Source organism: Scyliorhinus canicula, chromosome 11 (genome assembly GCF_902713615.1).
Source record: "Scyliorhinus canicula chromosome 11, sScyCan1.1, whole genome shotgun sequence".
In the NCBI taxonomy this organism is placed as follows: domain Eukaryota; kingdom Metazoa; phylum Chordata; class Chondrichthyes; order Carcharhiniformes; family Scyliorhinidae; genus Scyliorhinus; species Scyliorhinus canicula.
The window spans coordinates 43,786,063-43,803,688 of NC_052156.1; the positions used below are offsets into that span (position 1 = coordinate 43,786,063).

General features: G+C 45.6%; 1 protein-coding gene across 2 annotated transcripts in view; it reads right to left on the reverse strand.

The window, feature by feature from the left end:
- Nucleotides 1–17,626, reverse strand: part of cfap20dc (CFAP20 domain containing) — a 535,225-nt gene that overhangs the window by 120,145 nt on the left and 397,454 nt on the right. For both annotated transcript variants that reach the window (XM_038810523.1, XM_038810522.1), the window contains one exon: nt 14,239–14,457. In XM_038810523.1, coding sequence (XP_038666451.1) covers nt 14,239–14,457 — 219 coding nt within the window. The remainder of the gene's footprint in view (nt 1–14,238; nt 14,458–17,626) is intronic.

Sequence of the window (17,626 nt, forward strand, 5' to 3'; positions counted from 1 at the left end):
TGAAGAAACATCCTGAAATTGTGATCAAAGACAGTGCCAGTACGTCTTTTACTTCAAAATGATGGGAGTGAAAGGAAATTAACAATAAACCTGCATACATTTTTAATGGATATTCATTATTAGCATTATAGTCTGCAAATATAATGGTTTAAGTGGAGTCACATGATGTAATTTAAGGAATAGTTCTGTGCTTTATGAACACCTCTAGAATTACAATTTGCCTTGCTATCATGGTACTTCCAGACTTGCAGAAATTGATTTCCCTTAAGATAATCCCTTTATTTGATCGAAATTAAGCTTGAGTTTTTGTAACCTCCCTACATCATTGTGGCAGATGATAAGAGTTATTAAAAATAAGCATCCTCTCCTGCCAAACCCATGCTTGGTTAGCTGTATCTTTCCAATTCCATCATTTATTCTTAACAATGTAGAAAAGATGTTCCTCCTATGAGGCAGCAAAACAAAACAAGATTAAGTTCTGAGAAGCTACACAGATAATGCTTCAGTTGATTGGGAGTACACCACTGAAAAGGGAAAACTCCCAAATGTGGAAAAATCAACTCAGCTCCTGAATGAACTGACACCAGTTTTTAAGTTAACTGTACTTTCAAAAGAATGTATTAAGTATGCATTTTAAGTTCCCCAATTTGCTTCCTTTTCTGTCAGAACTATTTCTAAATTCAAATAAATCTGACCAAAATAAATTGTGGAAGCCGACTTACAGGTGAATCAAAATGGTTCAAAAACCTCAAGAACAGCAAATGGTAAATGTGACAGTTATGCCAACCTCTTACCCCTATCCTGCACAAGATCAGTTCTGAACCCTTTCCAATATCCTTCATCACTCACATTCCCCACCTTCCTTCAACTTGAAGGGCCAAAGATGCTGACCGTTTTATGGAATTAACCGTCGTGGGCAAGAGTAAATATTCTCCTCCAGGCTACAGCATAAAGGTGGTGGATGTTGTTGGGGGAAATCTCAAATCAAGCGGGCAGCACGGTAGCATGGTGGTTAGCACAAATGCTTCACAGCTCCAAGGTTCGATTCCCGGCTGGGTCACTGTCTGTGCGGAGTCTGCACGTCCTCCCCGTGTGTGCGTGGGTTTCCTCCGGGTGTTCCGGTTTCCTCCCACAGTCCAAAGATGTGCGGGTTAGGTGGATTGGCCATGCTAAATTGCCCGTAGTGTCCTAAAAAGTAAGGTTAAGAGTGGGGTTGTTGGGTTACGGGTATAGGGTGGATACGTGGGTTTGAGTAGGGTGATCATGGCTCGGCACAACATCGAGGGCCGAAGGGCCTGTTCTGTGCTGTACTGTTCTATGTTCTAAGGGGATGGGTGGGTAACTCTGACTTTGTGTGATGGGTGGTCTGCATCAGGATCCAGTGGTGTGTAGAAGATGTGATCAGAAGCAGAAAGCAATGAATGGTCATCAACCTGAAACATTTATGCTGCTTCTCTCTTCACAGGTACTGCCGGACGTGTTGAGCATTTCCAGCATTTTATGTTTTTATGAAGGCAATGGCCTACCTGTTGTCGATCAACAGGCAGAAAATAGGACGCATATCACTTGTTTTGGGCACAGAGGTCCAATACTATGAGCACATTTCAGAATAGGCAAATGATAATGTCAATCAGCCTGTAATTCTGACTTGATGTCAACATTACAATTTTGGAGCTCAACAGCAAGAAGGAACCTTTAAAAATGCTATTTATGGTAAAATCTACTGTTTTCAGATTAGTTGGCGATTGATTTCTATTGGCAGTTGCTGAAAATTGTACATGTGTTTGGTGCTTTAGTTAGTAGAAATAATGAACAGGTACTCTAATTGCTAAAGTGTGACAAGTGGTGTTGGGTTCTCAATTATTCACTATATTTCCTAACGAGTCTGACAATAGGATGGAAAAGCACCAAATCCAACTTTTTGATGACATAAAGTGTAAGCAGTGTAGTTGGAAGCATAACATTACACATAATTAAATGAAGGGCAGAACTTCAGCAAATGGATTTCAATGCATGCTGTTGTGAGATCAACTATTTTGGCCCTAAAGTGGATCGAACACGGCACTTTCTAACCTAAGTCGTAAAATAATATGAGCACGTAGGCACAGAAATAATCAAAAAGTTTATTTGGTACCATTGATGGCATGCACTTTGTTTTGTGATCACTGCTTGTCAACTCTGAGGTGTACTGAAACTAAAGGATTCTAATCCCTCAATATCCAGATGGTGTGCAGTCATACACAATCAATCAGGCAAGTCAATGCTGGCATTGTGGCAGCAGTCATAATGTTTTCATGCTGCAGCAGTCTGCTGCGCTATCTGTATTTGAGGCATCGAGGCAGACCAAACGGTGGCCACTGAATAACAAGGGCTATCTGCTGACCACGTAGCTGGTGCACAATCCACATACACATGAGCAGCATGCATACAATGAAATTATCCTACCACAATAAATGTGATAGGATCGACGCTTCCATTGCCTGGACAGCTCCAGAGGAAACCTACGGTACTCGGTTGAGTGACTGTCCCAGTTGCCTGCTGTATGCTACAGCATCCTAAGGACGCAGTGCTTGTTACCAGTTATATGGTGAGCAGTTGAGGAGCAGGAGGAAGAGAAAGGAACTCACCCTGTTCCAGCTGAGCTCGATATAATCAACTCATCTGACCATCACACCAGTAAGCACAAGCCCAATTCCCCATTGACCAACAATCTTGCACCCTACCTGTTCTCTGTTACTGACATTACGGCATCTGATTACCCATAATGCAAAAATAAAAACTACCCTATAATAAAAATTCCAAACTGTTATATATTCTAGTAACACTATTAGCTGGTGAAATGGCACTTGATGTGCAATGACATCAGCAGAGCACTTGCAGGCTTTTGGGGAGTTCAACATCTTACCTTAGAGAAGTAGCATCTCTTTATAAACCGTGCACTATCTTTTTACGAATTTAAAGCATATCACCTCCATTTCCTTTTCTCTTTAAGGCAACAACAAATATATAACAGAAGAGAAAACTGGCTATGAGGATTTGGACATGAAAAGAACCATCAAAGAATCGTAGAATTTACAGTGCAGAAGGAGGCCATGTGGCCCATCAAGTCTGCACCGTCCCTTGGAAAGAGCATCCTATTTAAGCCCAAACCTCCACCCTCGCACCGTAACCCTACCTAACATTTTTGGACAGCAAGGGCAATTTATCATGGCCAATCCACCTAACGTGCACATCTTTGGACTGTGGGAGGAAACGGAAGCACCCAGAGGAAACCCAGGCAGGCACAGGGTGAACGTGCAGACGCCGCACAGGCAGTGACCCAAGCCGGGAATCAAATCTGGGATCCTGGAGCTGTGAAGCAACTGTGCTAACCACTATGTTACCGTGCTGCCCTCGATGATTTGTCCAAAACAACCAATGAAAAAGATTTGGGACCAGAGAAAAAAAATCACCCTCCACGATTTGGGCCATAAATAACCATTGCCAAAGATTCAGAGGTCTGAAGAAAACTATCAATACGTGGACTGAAAATCAAGTTTGTGGCAAGTTAAAAAAAATCCAGATCGTAGAGAGGTGTTGGCGAGAAAATCGATCGCAACAGCCACTAGTGCAAAATAAGGGTTTCAGAAATTAATCGGGACACAGGTGAGAGTTACTGGAGCATATCTTTAAAGTTTCAGGTGTACTTACTGCTTGTCATGGTAGAATCTGTGGACTGTGCACATGACACTGTAAACGGACTGCAGAAACAGAGCCGAGAAGGCTGCCGACTCTGCAACCCGCTGCTTGGCATCCAATAGTCCAGGCAAAGGAAGAAATGGTTTCCTTGGCAGCTTGGAGATTGCTTGCTTTCGGGAAATGAACGGAAGGGAGAAAGGTTGAAGGCTGAAGGAGCACAGATCAGTGGTGCCATGGACGCGTTTGACGAGCATTAAAAGACATGGAATTCTTTGAGAAAAGTAGCAAATCAGACACTGAAAAGCCTGCTTGCTGCGACCTTTCTCCGCTTCATGTTGTTACAGAACCTAGTCCATCCAGCTAAACCAGGAGTAAAGACCTACTAAGGTTTAATGACAATCTTGGAAGGACATTTCTCTCCCGTCCACTGCCGATAGCTGAAAGATTCCGCTTCCATTGTCGTGCGCAAGAGGAAGGGGAAAGCATTTCACAATTCGTAGCAACACTATCTAACTTAGACATGTAGTGTGAATTTGGTCAAACACTTAACGATACACTTCGCGAAGACTGGTTTGTGGTCAAAGAAATTCTGCCATTCAAAGGATATTATTCACGGAAGGTGCATTGCCCCTGAAAACTGTTGTGGAAATTGCTATTTCCATGGAATTTGCAGCAAAAGAGGCTTCGTTGGAGTCTGAGCAAAAGTTCATAAGATTCAGACTGCTAAAAGGAGACTGCGAAAAATCTATCATGGCATTGCTCTACTCAAGTGGGACACTCAGCAGGAGAATGTTGAAGTAAGGAGAATAAATGCAAAAATTGTGGTAAAGTAGGCCACAGAGCCAAGGCACGTTGGTTACGTCAACTGTTATCAGCACAAAAGCAATGTCCCAAGAAAAACACAGCCAAGTTTGCTGTTCGAGTTTATCAGTTAAATGATGGAACTAAAGAGTCACCAGGGGACAATGTGTCAAGTAACCTTAAAGAAATCAAGCTTGATGTCAATTAAAGGAGATTAGCAACACTTTTGGGTTTATCTAAAACTTAATGGAAACACTGTCAGGTGAAAATGGATACAGGCGCTGCAGTATCACTCTTACCTGAGACAATATAGTCAGAAGATAAAACATTTGCCATACAACCATTAGATGTTGTCCTGAGGACACACACTGAAATGTCATGCCGGTGAAGGGAAGATAAATGTGGAAGTTGACAGTCAAAAAGCAGAGCTGCCTCTTCACGTTGTCCAATGAACCTTTCCAGCATTGTTTGGTAGATCATAGTTGAGTAAGATAAAGCTCAACTGGGCTGTCGTGAACCAACTCGTTGATTCTACGAACAATCTGCAATTACTTCAGAAAAAGTATGTTAAGGTATTCGAAGAGTCACTTGGATCCATTACTGGAGTGGAAGTGAAACTTGAGGTTAAGGCAAACAGTGTGTCTGTGTCTTAAAGCGCGTAGCATACCCTATGCTACCCAGCCAAAAGTGGGAGAAGAACTTGAGATGTTAATTGAGGCAGGAGTCATTGAGCCTGTTACCATCAGTGATTTGGCAATACCAATTGTTCCTGTGCTAAAGTGGAGTGGTTCAGTAAGAATATGTTGGAATTTTAAAACCACAATCAATCCACTATTATGTGCTGACCATTATCCTTTACCGCTTATCGAAGATTTATTCGCAGAACTCACAGGAGGCCAAAGATTTAGCAAAATCGATCCTTCTCAAGCATATCCATAGATGAATGTGGCTGTAGAGTCACAACCATTATTTATCATGCTGACACATAAAGGACTTTTTTGTTATCCATGACTTCCATTTGGCATAACCGCAGCACCCGATCTTTTTCAGAGATCCAGATTCTGAGTGGGATATGTGGTGTACAATGTTACCCAGATGATATTCTTATTATAGATTTGAATGAAGAACATGTCCCTCCTGCCTCTAAGTGACGCAAGGGGAGACCCCATTGTGTGAAAGGGTACAGCGGAAGGAACAATGACTTAACTCCAAAGCTATCTTACCAAGTCCCTTGACCTACACAGTTGGGAAGAAGAAAAGCAAATGCTCTAAAAACAAAAAAACCCTCATCAACAGTCAAAGCAAGACAGTTTGAATTGTACCTTTAAGTTGCTGGCTGACCTTTGACTAACATTTTATGTAAAGGCACAACCTGTCAAGATGTAATTTATATGAACCTTATTAGTAAGTGAGGTTGTACTGGCAAAATGCCTAGTAAAATATGAACTACTGCACTAATATATAATGAAGCTCTTGCATTTCACAGTTAGGCCACTAGCCCCAAGCCGTCAGAATGGCACACAATGCAAATAAGGTTGTGCATCCAGGATTACAGGTCTCCATTTTCCTGTCCGTTATATCAGATGAATGATTGTACGCAGGTTGTTTTTGACACAAAAATCAGACTGCAATTTTCTTTCCACTGAGAAGCATTGCACCCACACATTCTCAGAAAGCTTGGAAGAGGAGTTCATGCATCTTTTATCTTCATCCAGAAACAATTCTAAAGCCTGGAGGGTGGGAAAGACAAATCATACACCTATAAAGTCGCAAAATGGAAGGCTGCATTTAATGTGATTTTTCTCACAGCACAAAATTAGATGTTAATAACACTAGCTGTTTGTGGTAGTTTATAATGTAGGGAAGTAATTTATTTTTTGTGTGCTTGTCACGTGATGAGTGCGAATGTAATGATATCGATCATGTCATTTTGAATTTCATGAGCAACATATAAGGAGCTGCTTTAAAAAAAGACAGTGCCTCAGTTGCTAATTAAGCAGAACCAGTCTGTGCTCGTCTATTATAAAGAAGGCTGTTTGTGCAGGGAAGTCAAACTAAGTGTTTCTGACTCATGAGATAGCTTGAATCTCTGGACAATGTAAAGAGCACTTGACAACTGAGGGATCACCATGGGTTCAGATGTTTCTGGTAACGTATAATCAAACTGATGTTCAGCACATTGATTAAAAATCACCAATCCTCTCACGATGGTACGTCATTCCAACTAATTTAAGTCAGTCAGTCAAGAAAATCAGACTGAGCTTACTCTCCTGGTTACATGAAAAATATGCATTGTCTACTAATAGAAAGTCGGAAAATATAGTCAACATTTTTTAGGATGGTGGGGTTTCTTGTTCCACCATCTGATGTGTCGTCAGCGAACACATCCCTGTTGACACTGACTGCCCAACAGTCATTTTATGCTTCAATGGGCACTAATTGGCCGCAGGCAGACTCCTGTCCCTCACTAGAGAGAAAGTCCTGCCTTAGAGAGCTGCCTGCCAATCAAACTGGGAAGGAGGTCCAGCGGTTGCCTGGCCTTAAGGGAGTGGGCAGCACCAAAGTTAAAATGGAGCTTCTGATGGAGGTGCCCCCACCCCTTCCCACCCGAGGCCTATATCAAATTATTTTCAGGCTTCCCCCATATGTGGAAGTTCTTTCTGATCCTCTGTCAACATAAAATTGAGGCAGGGTGAGAAACAGCCCTTAAGTGGTCAATAATTGGCTACTGAAGGGCCTCAATTGGGGCAAAGATGGCAGCCCATCTGAGGCCTTGCCTACCCTGGCATAGAATTGCTGAGGAGACAGGGCCGGCAGGAACCCAGTGGGAAGTCCATCCGTGCTATTTCACACCCATCCCCCATTTATAAACACAGCAGTGGGGGAGCATAAAATTCAAGCCATGGCTTCTGGATCAAATAATTATTAATCTTTACATATTTTATGTTTTTACATTCCAAGTTAAGGAGTAATAACAAAGATGTTAACATCAGGGACATGCTACTTAAAAAAAAAGAAAAATGATTGCAAATATATTTAAATATTTAGAACTGTGTTTATTTTTGAAAGTGAGATGTCTTAAAAAGGTCACGGGATGGTTTCTCCTTTGCCCGATGCCGAAATCTGGAACGGTGAATGGGTGGAGAATAGCTGACAACGCCAAAATCGCAGCACGCACCGGTTTTGATGCCAGGTCGCGATGCTCCGTCCCTCCAAATCAGCGTCATCACGACGTGTGCTGTGCGCAGTCGCAACTGCATTTGCATATCATTATCGGGCCCACCCACGATGCTCTGACTCCATTGGGCCGAGTTCCCAACGGCGCAGGTCACGTGTGGTCTCAACAGTCGTGAGCCTGGCATAGCGGCTGGAGGGAGAGAGAGGGCATACGGACAGTGTCCAGCACCGCCATACTTCACCAACAGCCGTGCCGCTGGCCGAGAGGGCTTCTGCCAGGGCTGGAGGGTGGAGTGGGGTTGGCCAGGAGGTGGGCTGTGGGGTCGGGGTGGATGGGTACGTGGTCCAGCACAACCAGTACCATCTTTTCGGGCGTGATCGGTACGTGTGTCAAAGTGTGTGCACGGCTGCAGCTTGTCAGCCCTGCGCATGTCCATTATGGTCCTGCCGATTCTCCCATCGATCTTTGCGCATTCTGCGGGTTCTTCACACAGCGCCGGTGCAAGCCCCTTACCGGTAGCGAAATCGGTGCAGGTGAGGCGCCGATTTTTCCATCGTGGAACACCACGGATCATCCGTTGGTGTCAGACGCAGGAACGGACAATCCAGCTCCACATTTCAAAACAAAATGAGCAATTAGGGATGGGCAACAAATGCTGGTTTTGCCAGGAATGACCACATGCCACAAAATAATGTATTAAATTCTCACTCCTAACGATGAGCCTCGCTGTGCAGAAAGGTGTACCTCTACTTTAGGAGATATCTTTCATTTATTGGGAATAACTTTATATGCATCATGGTGGATTACTTAACAAAGCAGTTTTGTTTTAGTCTTTCTAACTTGATGTTCAGTTTATTTCACTTGCTTTTCATACTACTGCGAATTTGTGGCTGGAATTGCCGTTGGGAATCTCTGGTCCCGCCGCAGCTCATTCCGCCCGCAGGTTTCCCGGTGACATGGGATGGCTTCAATGGAAAACTCCATTGACAAGCGGCAGGAGTAGAGAATCCCACCATCAGAGAACGGCGCAGCCGAGAAACACGCAGGTAGGGGGTCGGAGAATCCAGCCTTTTGTTAAGACTATGGCTGGGATTCTCTTGCCTCTCAGCCACAAGTTTCTTTGCGGCGGGACATAGCACACCGTTCGCTGGCGGCGGCATTCTCTGCGCCCACTGCTGTCAATGGGAATTCCCATTGAAGCCCCATGCCACCGGGAAACCTGTGGAAGGGATGCGCTGCTGGAGGGACCAGAGAATTGAGCCACCAGCAAACCGCGAAACAATTCCGTCTGCATCTGCGTTTCAAAAATGTCAACTTCTCTTTCTTTGGATGAAGTGCTTTGTGCCCCCCCCCCCCCCCCCCCCCCCCGCCATACCATACCATTCCCCATATTCTAGAACTTGAAAAGTTTAAAATTCTCTCCTGGTCTGGTTGCATTTGTTTCACAATATAACCCTGTGGGCGGGATTCTCCGCCGGCGGGATGCTCCGTTTTGCCGGTGCCCGGGACTTTCCCAACAACGTGGGGCTGCCCCACAATGGGAAACCCCATTGACCGGCCGGCGTAACGGAGAATCCCGCCGATGCGGCGGGGTGGAGAATCCAGCCCATAATATAATAGCCTGCAATTTTCTAAAACATTAGCACAGTGGGTATAGCAATTCTCAGAGCAAAGGACTGATGAAATCTCGGCATTAGTAACAAACATATTTACTGATTTTTACACTACATCTGGCTTCCTTGGTTTTTTGCGTCACTTCTGCTAAACCTATGCTGAAATCCTCTGGTGCCCATCAGCTCTGCAGCCACACAAAGGAGAATTTACATGAGATTTTCCGTAGTATAGCTGAAAGCTATAAAGAATGGTAAAGCAGGAACCAAAGCCACTATTTATGGAGTTTTACAGGAATATATCTGGCAATTATTTTTATTTAATTTTACTGAGACCTGCACCATACTCCTTTTCTGGCATTAAAAAGTATGGTATTAAAAAGTGAAAAGATTCTATCGTTGTACTTTCTTGGCTTCAAACTTTAATTATTATTCTTAAACAAATAGGGATTTAAAGAAGACATATGGTGCAAATGCTGTAATTTCCTCCAGCACAGATTGTTTACATGGTTTTCTGTTTGTTTATGGTCATTTTTATGCTCCAGCAAATGCTCATGAATTTGGAAGGACATTTTCTAAGTATTGGTTGGCAAGATCAATTTTAAGAGCCTGAGGACTAAAACTAACATGAAATGAATAATTTGCAAACAATTAATCTTACAGGTAAGAAAAGGAGTTATCGTTCATCATATTCACATAGAAACATTAATAATGCTGTATAATATTTTCTTGTGTGCAATTTCAACAGAGCTAATAATCTGTTTATTTTCAATAGGTTAAACGCCTTGTTAAAATGGGAAGAATAATTGCTATGGTGATTAATTTAGTCTATGGGGGGGACTTCCGGCAGTGGCCATGGTGTGAATGGTCGCACATTTGGCAGGTTCCGCTGGCCGGACTGGCGGATGGATCCACGGACCAGATGTAGGTCAAGAAGAAGGGAACAGCTGGAGCTGGGGAATCTTGGTGCACCACAGCTTAAGATGGCGCAGGGTACAGGGCCTGTGGTGCCTAACCAATGGTTGATGGACCAACTGGCGGACTTCTTAAATGAGAAGTTCAGCCAGCAGAGGAGGGTGGCCCATGAGGACCTACAAGGCGTTCTTTGAGGAAGTGACAAAGATGACTGATGAGGAGAGCAATGGATGTTGTTTACATGGACTTCAGGAAAGCCTTTGACAAGGTGCCTCATGGCAGACTGGTACAAAAGGTGAAGTCACACGGGATCAGAGGTGAGGTGGTAAGATGGATACTGAAATGGTTCGGTCACAGAGGCAAAGGATAGAAGTAGAAGGGTGTTTTTCTGAATGGAAGGTTGTGACTAGTGGTGTTCCACAGAGATCGGTGCTTGGGCCTCTGTTGTTTGTGGTGTGCATAAACGATTTGGAGGAAAATGTAGCCGGTCTGATTAGTAAGTTCACGGATGACACGGTTGGTGGAGTGGCAGATAGTATTGAGGATTGTCAGAAGATACAGCAGGACATAAATAGGTTGGAGACTTGGGCAGAGAAATGGCAAACGGAGTTTAATCCAGGCAAACGTGAGGTAATGCATTTTGGTAGATCTAATACAGAGGGGAAATATACCGTAAATGGTAAAGCTCTTTGGAATATAGAAAGTCAGAGAGATCTGGGTGTGCAGGTCCACAGATCTTTGAAGGTGGCAACACAAGTGGACAAGGTAGTCAAGAAAGCATACGGAATGCTTGCCTTCATTGGACGGGGCATCGAGTATAAAAACTGGCAAGTCATGCTACAGTTGTACAGAACCGTGGTAAGGCTGCACTTGGAATATTGCGCACAATTCTGGTCACCACACTACCAGAAGGATATGGAGGCTTTGGAGAGGGTGCAGAGGAGGTTTACCAGGATGTTGCCTGGTCTGGGCTGTGTTAGCTATGTGGAGAGGCTGAATAGACTCGGATTGTTTTCATTAGAAAAACGGAGGTTGAGGGGTGACCTGATAGAAGTCTACAAGATTATGAGGGGCATGGATAGAGTGGATGGACAGGCACTCTTTCCCAGAGTAGAGGTGTCAGTCACCAGGGGGAATAGGTTTAAGGTCCGTGGGGAAAAGTTTAGAGGAGATGTGCGAGGCAGGTTTTTTACACAGAGGGTGGTGAGTGCCTGAAATGCGTAGCCAGGAGATGTTATGGACGCAGATACATTAACTCCGTTCGAAAGGCATCTTGACAAACACATGGATAGGATGGGTATGGAGGGATACGGCAAAAGGAAGCGTTGAGGGTTTTGGTAAAGGTTGGCATCATGACCGGTACAGGCCCGTGCTGTATTGTTCTTTGTTCTTTGCTATAGACCTGCTGAAGTCGGGAATCGACCGAGTGGAGCAGAGGCTGGAGTCCCAGGGCCAGGCCATCTGAAAAGTGGAGGAGGAGGTGGGGGAGCACGAAGAGCATTTGGCTTCATTGGTGGCCGAGATGGGTGTAGTGGGAGTAATGCGAGATACCCAGAAGCAGCTGCAGGAGAAGGTAGAGGACTTTGAGAACCGCTCCCGAAGGCAGAACGTGAGAATTGTAGGACATCAAGGGAGCAGACCGTCATGTAGGTAGCTGGAAGCTGGAAAAGCTGATGGGACAGGGGGCCTCCGACCGGCCCTTGGAGATCGACTGAGCGCACAGAGCACTAATGAGGACGTCGCAGGTGGACAAGCCGCCAAGGGCAATGGTGGTGTGTCTTCACCGGTTCCTAGACAAGGAAAAGATTCTGAGATGGTCGAGGCAGATGAGGAGATGCACCTGGGAGGGGAGTGAGCTGTGAATGTATCAGGACCTAGGCCCGGACTTGGCGAAGAGAAGGGCCGGGTTTAATCGGGTGAAGGCTGCCCTCTTTAAAAAGGGGGTGAAGCGTGGGATGCTGTACCTGGCTCACTTCTGAGTGACCTTTAATAACAAAGAACGCTATTTTGGAACACCAGAGGCGGCGATGGAATTTTAGAGAGACAATGGACTGGCAGGTGAAGGAGGACATTGAACTGTGGAGGACGGGTGTGGAAATGAAAGTGGTTTTCCCTTTTTTTTCTCTGGTTCATTGGTAATTCTCATTTTTTTGTTCGGTTGATGGTTGGGGAACTCTTCTCCAAGATGTTTCGAGGCAGTGAGGGGGTGACTACCTTTTGGACTGTTTTTAAAAATTTTCTTCTGTTTTTTATTGTTGCACTGCTGGCTGCGAGGTGAGCGAGCAGAGGGGCGGGAAATCAGGAGGCTGTGGCATCTTGGGTGGGGGCTGCCATGCTAGCTTGGGCTAATTAACGGGAGCGCAGTGTGGGGGGGGGTCAGGTGGTTAGGGTAGTAGAGGGGGATGGGGTTGTTTTGTTTAGACGAAGGGGGGAGGGGGGAATACTGACGAAGGCGTTGTTGCTGTGGCGTTATATGGGAGGGGGTGGTGAGTGGACATCCGGGATTGGACCTGGAGGGTCACATGGCATGGGCGGCGGGCCCCGCGAATCATGTTCACCTGTTTTGGGCCTGCCTGAAGTTGCAGGCAATTTGGCGGGGGTTCGCTGGCGTAATGTCAGAGGTACTAAGGGTGAAGGTGATCCCGAGTCCAGAATTAGCAGTGTTTGGAGTGTCAGAAGACTCGGGAGTCCAGGGGTTGAGAGAAGCCGATGTTCTGGCAGATGCCATATTCTACCGCCCTAAACACGAGGTCATTTAAAACTCTGCTCCCCGTGTCTAATTTGTAGCAAGTCCTGTTCCCCTTTTATCCTTTTGTTCTCTGACCTTCAGTGGCTTCCAGTTAAGCAATGCTTAAATTGTAAAGTCTCAGGACGGCACGGTGGTGCAGTGGTTAGCACTGCTGCCTACGGCGCTGAGGATCAGGGTTCGATCCTGGCCCCGGGTCACTGTCTGTGTGGAGTTTGCACATTCTCCCCATGTCTGCGTGGGTTTCACTCCCACAACCCAAAGATGTGCAGGTTAGGTGGATTGGCCGTACTAAATTGCCCTTGAATTGGGAAAAAATAATTGTGTACTCGAAATAAATTTTTTTTTATTTTTTTAAAAAAGTCTCATTCTTGTCTTCAAATTCCTCCAAGAACTTGTCCCTCCCTATTTCTCCAATCTCCTTAAACCCCATGATTCTCCAAGATAACTGCGCTCTTCTAATTCTGGCTTCAAACACAATCCCAATCATAATTGCGCCACCATTCATGACCACCATAGTTGCCTCGGCCTCAAGTTCTGGTATTCCCTCCTGATACCTCGCCACCTTCCTTTCCTCCTTAAAACTAGTTCCTAAAAGCTTCCTCTTTGACCAAGCTTCTGGTCATCTGATGTAATATGTCAGTATGTGACTCGGTATCATACTTAGTAAAGTGCCTTTAATTACGTTAAATGCGCTATATAAAGTTATCATTATTGTATTTGATGCCAACAGGGAACAGTATGTAGATAAGAAATAAGAGGTCAGTAAGGTTAGATCCTTGCTGGAATACCCAGGGTAAAGGTTCTGGTGCAGGAAAAGAAACTGATCCAGGTGATTCCCTTGCTACAGATAAGAATGAAACCAGGCGACTGCAGTCCCACCGATCTGGATGTCTTTGGAGAGATTTTGGAGAATGGTGGGCGTAGTCAACCATATAACCACTGGAGGCAGGTTAAGAAGGGCAAGAAGGGATAGTTAACCTTCATCAAAGTGACATGATAATTCATAATTTGTGCCATTGATAAAAGCCACTTCAGTGGTGTTGCACAGGCAAAAGTCTGATTAAAAGGAAAGGTGGGCATGGATTTGGAACGCGACAGCACACTCAAGGACATTGAAGAGAAAATGGAGGTTAGCGATGAGGTGATAGTTCACAAGGAGAGTGGGGTCAAGGGTTGGTTCATTGAGAGGGCTGTTCCACCTTCTGGCTTATGTGGAAGTTATTTTGCGTACATGCAACATGCACAACTGCAAAACTGACTGGAAATGCACATTTGAACAATTTATTAAGCCATTCTGTCAGACTCACTGGTCCTGTGTGCTGGGTACTCCAGATGCTTGTATCATCACTGCTTGTGCTCATGCTATCGTCACCATAGACGCAGTAACCAAGCTGAACTGCATTTAGATGGTTTGTCTTCCCATCATCCTCCATTTCTTCAAGTTGCTGTCTTCGTAAACTAGCCAGCATTCTTGCTTCATCAGATTCACTCATATCCTTTGGCTGATAGTTCAACCAGTTGTATTCCTAACAAGGAAAAATAGTAATAATTACACGGCTACAACATTGCTATTCTTCACCAGAACTCATCACCAAAGGTAACAGGTATAGATTTGTGAATGGCATTCATTCTTCATACAAGAACATTGTTGACACCTGTAAGTTAGTGGTTCTGTGCTTCTTATGTAATGAAATATTTTTCTGACACATTTTCCCCAAGTATTTAAACACAGTTTTTATCAATCAAACATTAAAAACAAGCATTTATATTCCAAAGCATTCTTGTGGTGAGTTTAAATTTACGATGGGTGGAATTTTCAGTTTTTTCAGTGCCAAGCTCTGACTGAAACCTGACATGTGGCTCTCCAGCTGCACAGACAAGTTTTTAGTCCAGAGTTTGAGCCACTCTGTAAAACAAAACTCAGAGGGCGTGGTTTACTGTGGCAAGGCGGTTCCACTGAGATTGGGGCACCCTCTGATTAGCACAGAAAGAAAGCCCCCCCTCAGCTCCCCCCAAATAGCATCGGAGCTCTCCCCCCCCCCCCCCCCCACCCCCCCACTCACTTCCGGGGGGCTCCCTCACCCCCACAAGCATCGGGGATAAGAGGCCCCCTGCTAACAAACATAATGAGAACTCCGCCCCCAATGGGGCTCCTCAGAGAGCCCACCCCGCCACTGCCCCCAGCACAGGTTGGCACTGCCAGGTTGGCACAACTCTCCTCTCCAGGTGCAAGCTATGAATGGCATACCCATTCTTTCTTGCCTGTCAACAGCAGCTGCTGATCAGCTAACAAAATCAGCTATTTGTTGACTGAATCTTTTAATTACGTTCCTTAAAAACAGTCAGCATCCGCAGATATTAAATTTGGAAACTTGTAACTGTGAAGCACAACAAAGTCAATCCTCAAAAAATAGCCAATATTAATATACTTCGTCTCTCCTTTTGGTTATCAGTAAATGCATTCTGCCGAAATCTCGTCTCGGAAAGCCGAAATGTGACTAATCACACGCTAAGGTCCATCTGATTTTGTACGAGTAGCTGCTGAATCTCCATCTTCTCAAATCCCCTCATATTGGATGAACGAATTCTTGCCTCATCAATGTGTCAAAATCAATTATTTGGATTCACATTTTGAACCACTCGCATCTTCTCGTTCCCCCTCAAAACCAGTCGAGAAACTTCCTTTCCTTGCTTCGTTTATCCAGCATTTTCTGTTTTTATTTGAGAAACCTCCTGGGCGCGATCCAACGGCCGTGCCTCTCCCGACTCGAGGTACAACGTGGCCGGAAAATTTCGCTAGAGGCCTCTCGTGAGATTTACCCGGCTCGCCACGCCTAGCGACATCCAACGGGATCTCGCGAGACTTCGCCATCAGGATCATGCAGAAACATCCAGCTAAACGCGCTCGACAAGGGACTGTTTCATTTCCCATCCCCTGTCTCAACTTGCCTTCTCTTCTTGACATCCTGCTGCATTCATGAATTTATCATGTGGAGAATTGTGAATTTAAACCTGCATATGACATTTCTGTGGCACTGCTCATGGAAGACGAACAATACAGCACCGTTGTACCATTTTATATTTCTGCTTCCATGTCCTCCTACATTATATCATCCACTCTCTTATTAATTCTCCTCTGTTCTTTTTCAGAGGTATGTAAATGGAGCTTGCATTGAATCAGACCCAACTTTCACTCCATCGTGGTAGGCAAGTGCCTCACACACTGTTGCAGCTTCCTGGTTCCAGACTACTTCATTGAAATCCAGAACTTGCTTCATAGATATTTCTGGCATGATTCGAACTTGTTGTGGTAGTATGACTAGGGGTATTATGGTACATGGGAGTGTGAGCTGCCATTTGTGCAGATGTCTTGCTGCCCATTGGCCCAGGTATCATGTTCTCCGTATTCCTATTGGCTAAGAGGAAGGTAGCTCCGCCTACGAGGCAGGGTATAAGAACCCGTGTTCCCCAGCAGCCAGACCATTTCTGTACGTCTGCTGCCGGGCTCACTTCTTGCTGATTAAAGCCTTTCGTTTCGGACTTCACCTACGTTTCGTGTCCATTGATTGTGCATCAATTTAATCAGCAAGATTTTAAAGGATGGAACTCCGCATCAAGCTGGAGTGTCTTCGATTCAGCCCTCACGCAGCGAATGCAACAGCCGCATTTAAGCACTGGCTGGCTTGCTTCAACAGTTACCTAAGCACGGCGGAAAACGTCCCTACGAGGGAGCAGAAACTGCACATCCTTCACTCGTGCGTCGGCACCGCCATATACACGCTCATAGAGGACACGACAGACTACGACGTGGCTATGGACTTGCTCAAAGGACATTTCATATGGCCGGTGAACCACATCTACGCTCGGCACTTACTAGCCACAAGGCAGCAGATACCTGGTGAGTCCCTGGATGAACCGGTCTTGACGACTACCTGAGCTCTCCAGGGGCTATTACTGGCCTCTATGATCCCCTCATGTAGAAGCGTATGGACTTCGGTTCTGATAAACACCCTGTCCTGCAGGCTGTATCGCCTGCTGCGAGTGGCTACAGGTTTGCAGTCCGACGTGAGGTTGGCAAAGAGTGGAGGGGGGTTGATTTTTAGGGTAGCGAGGCTGCAGATAGTGAGTGGCGGAAAAGGCCCGCCGAAGCTGAGTGTGAGGCTTTTGAGGTTGCACTGGAAGTCGAGTCCCAGTAAGAGTGGGGCGCAGAGTTCGGGGAGTACGTATAGCTGGAAGTTCGAGTAGCTAGTGCCCTGGATCGTTAGGGTCGCGACGGTGCGCCCTTGGAGGTGAACAGAGTGAGAGCCCGAAGCGAGGGAGATAGTTTGCCGTGCAGGGAAGATAGGGAGCGAACAGCGTCTTACCAGATCTGGGTGTACGAAGCTCTCGGTGCTCCAGGAGTCAAAGAGGTACGGTGTCCTGTACCCGTTGATTTTAACGGTCGTCATTGAGTTGCGGAGGTGTTTCGGACGCGACTGGTCCAACGTGACCGTACTGAGTTGCAGGTAGTTGGAGGCTCGATCAGCTGTGCTGGAGTGGCCCCGTGATGACTGCCCTCTGAGTTCGTAGTCTTCGAGGTGAGTTTCAGCGTTTGAAGAGGGTGGATCCCAAGATGGCCGTCCCCGTGGATCGCACGTGGCGGGCGGCGAGGAAGATGGCCCCCAAGATGGCGGCCCCTATGAGTCGCACGTGGCC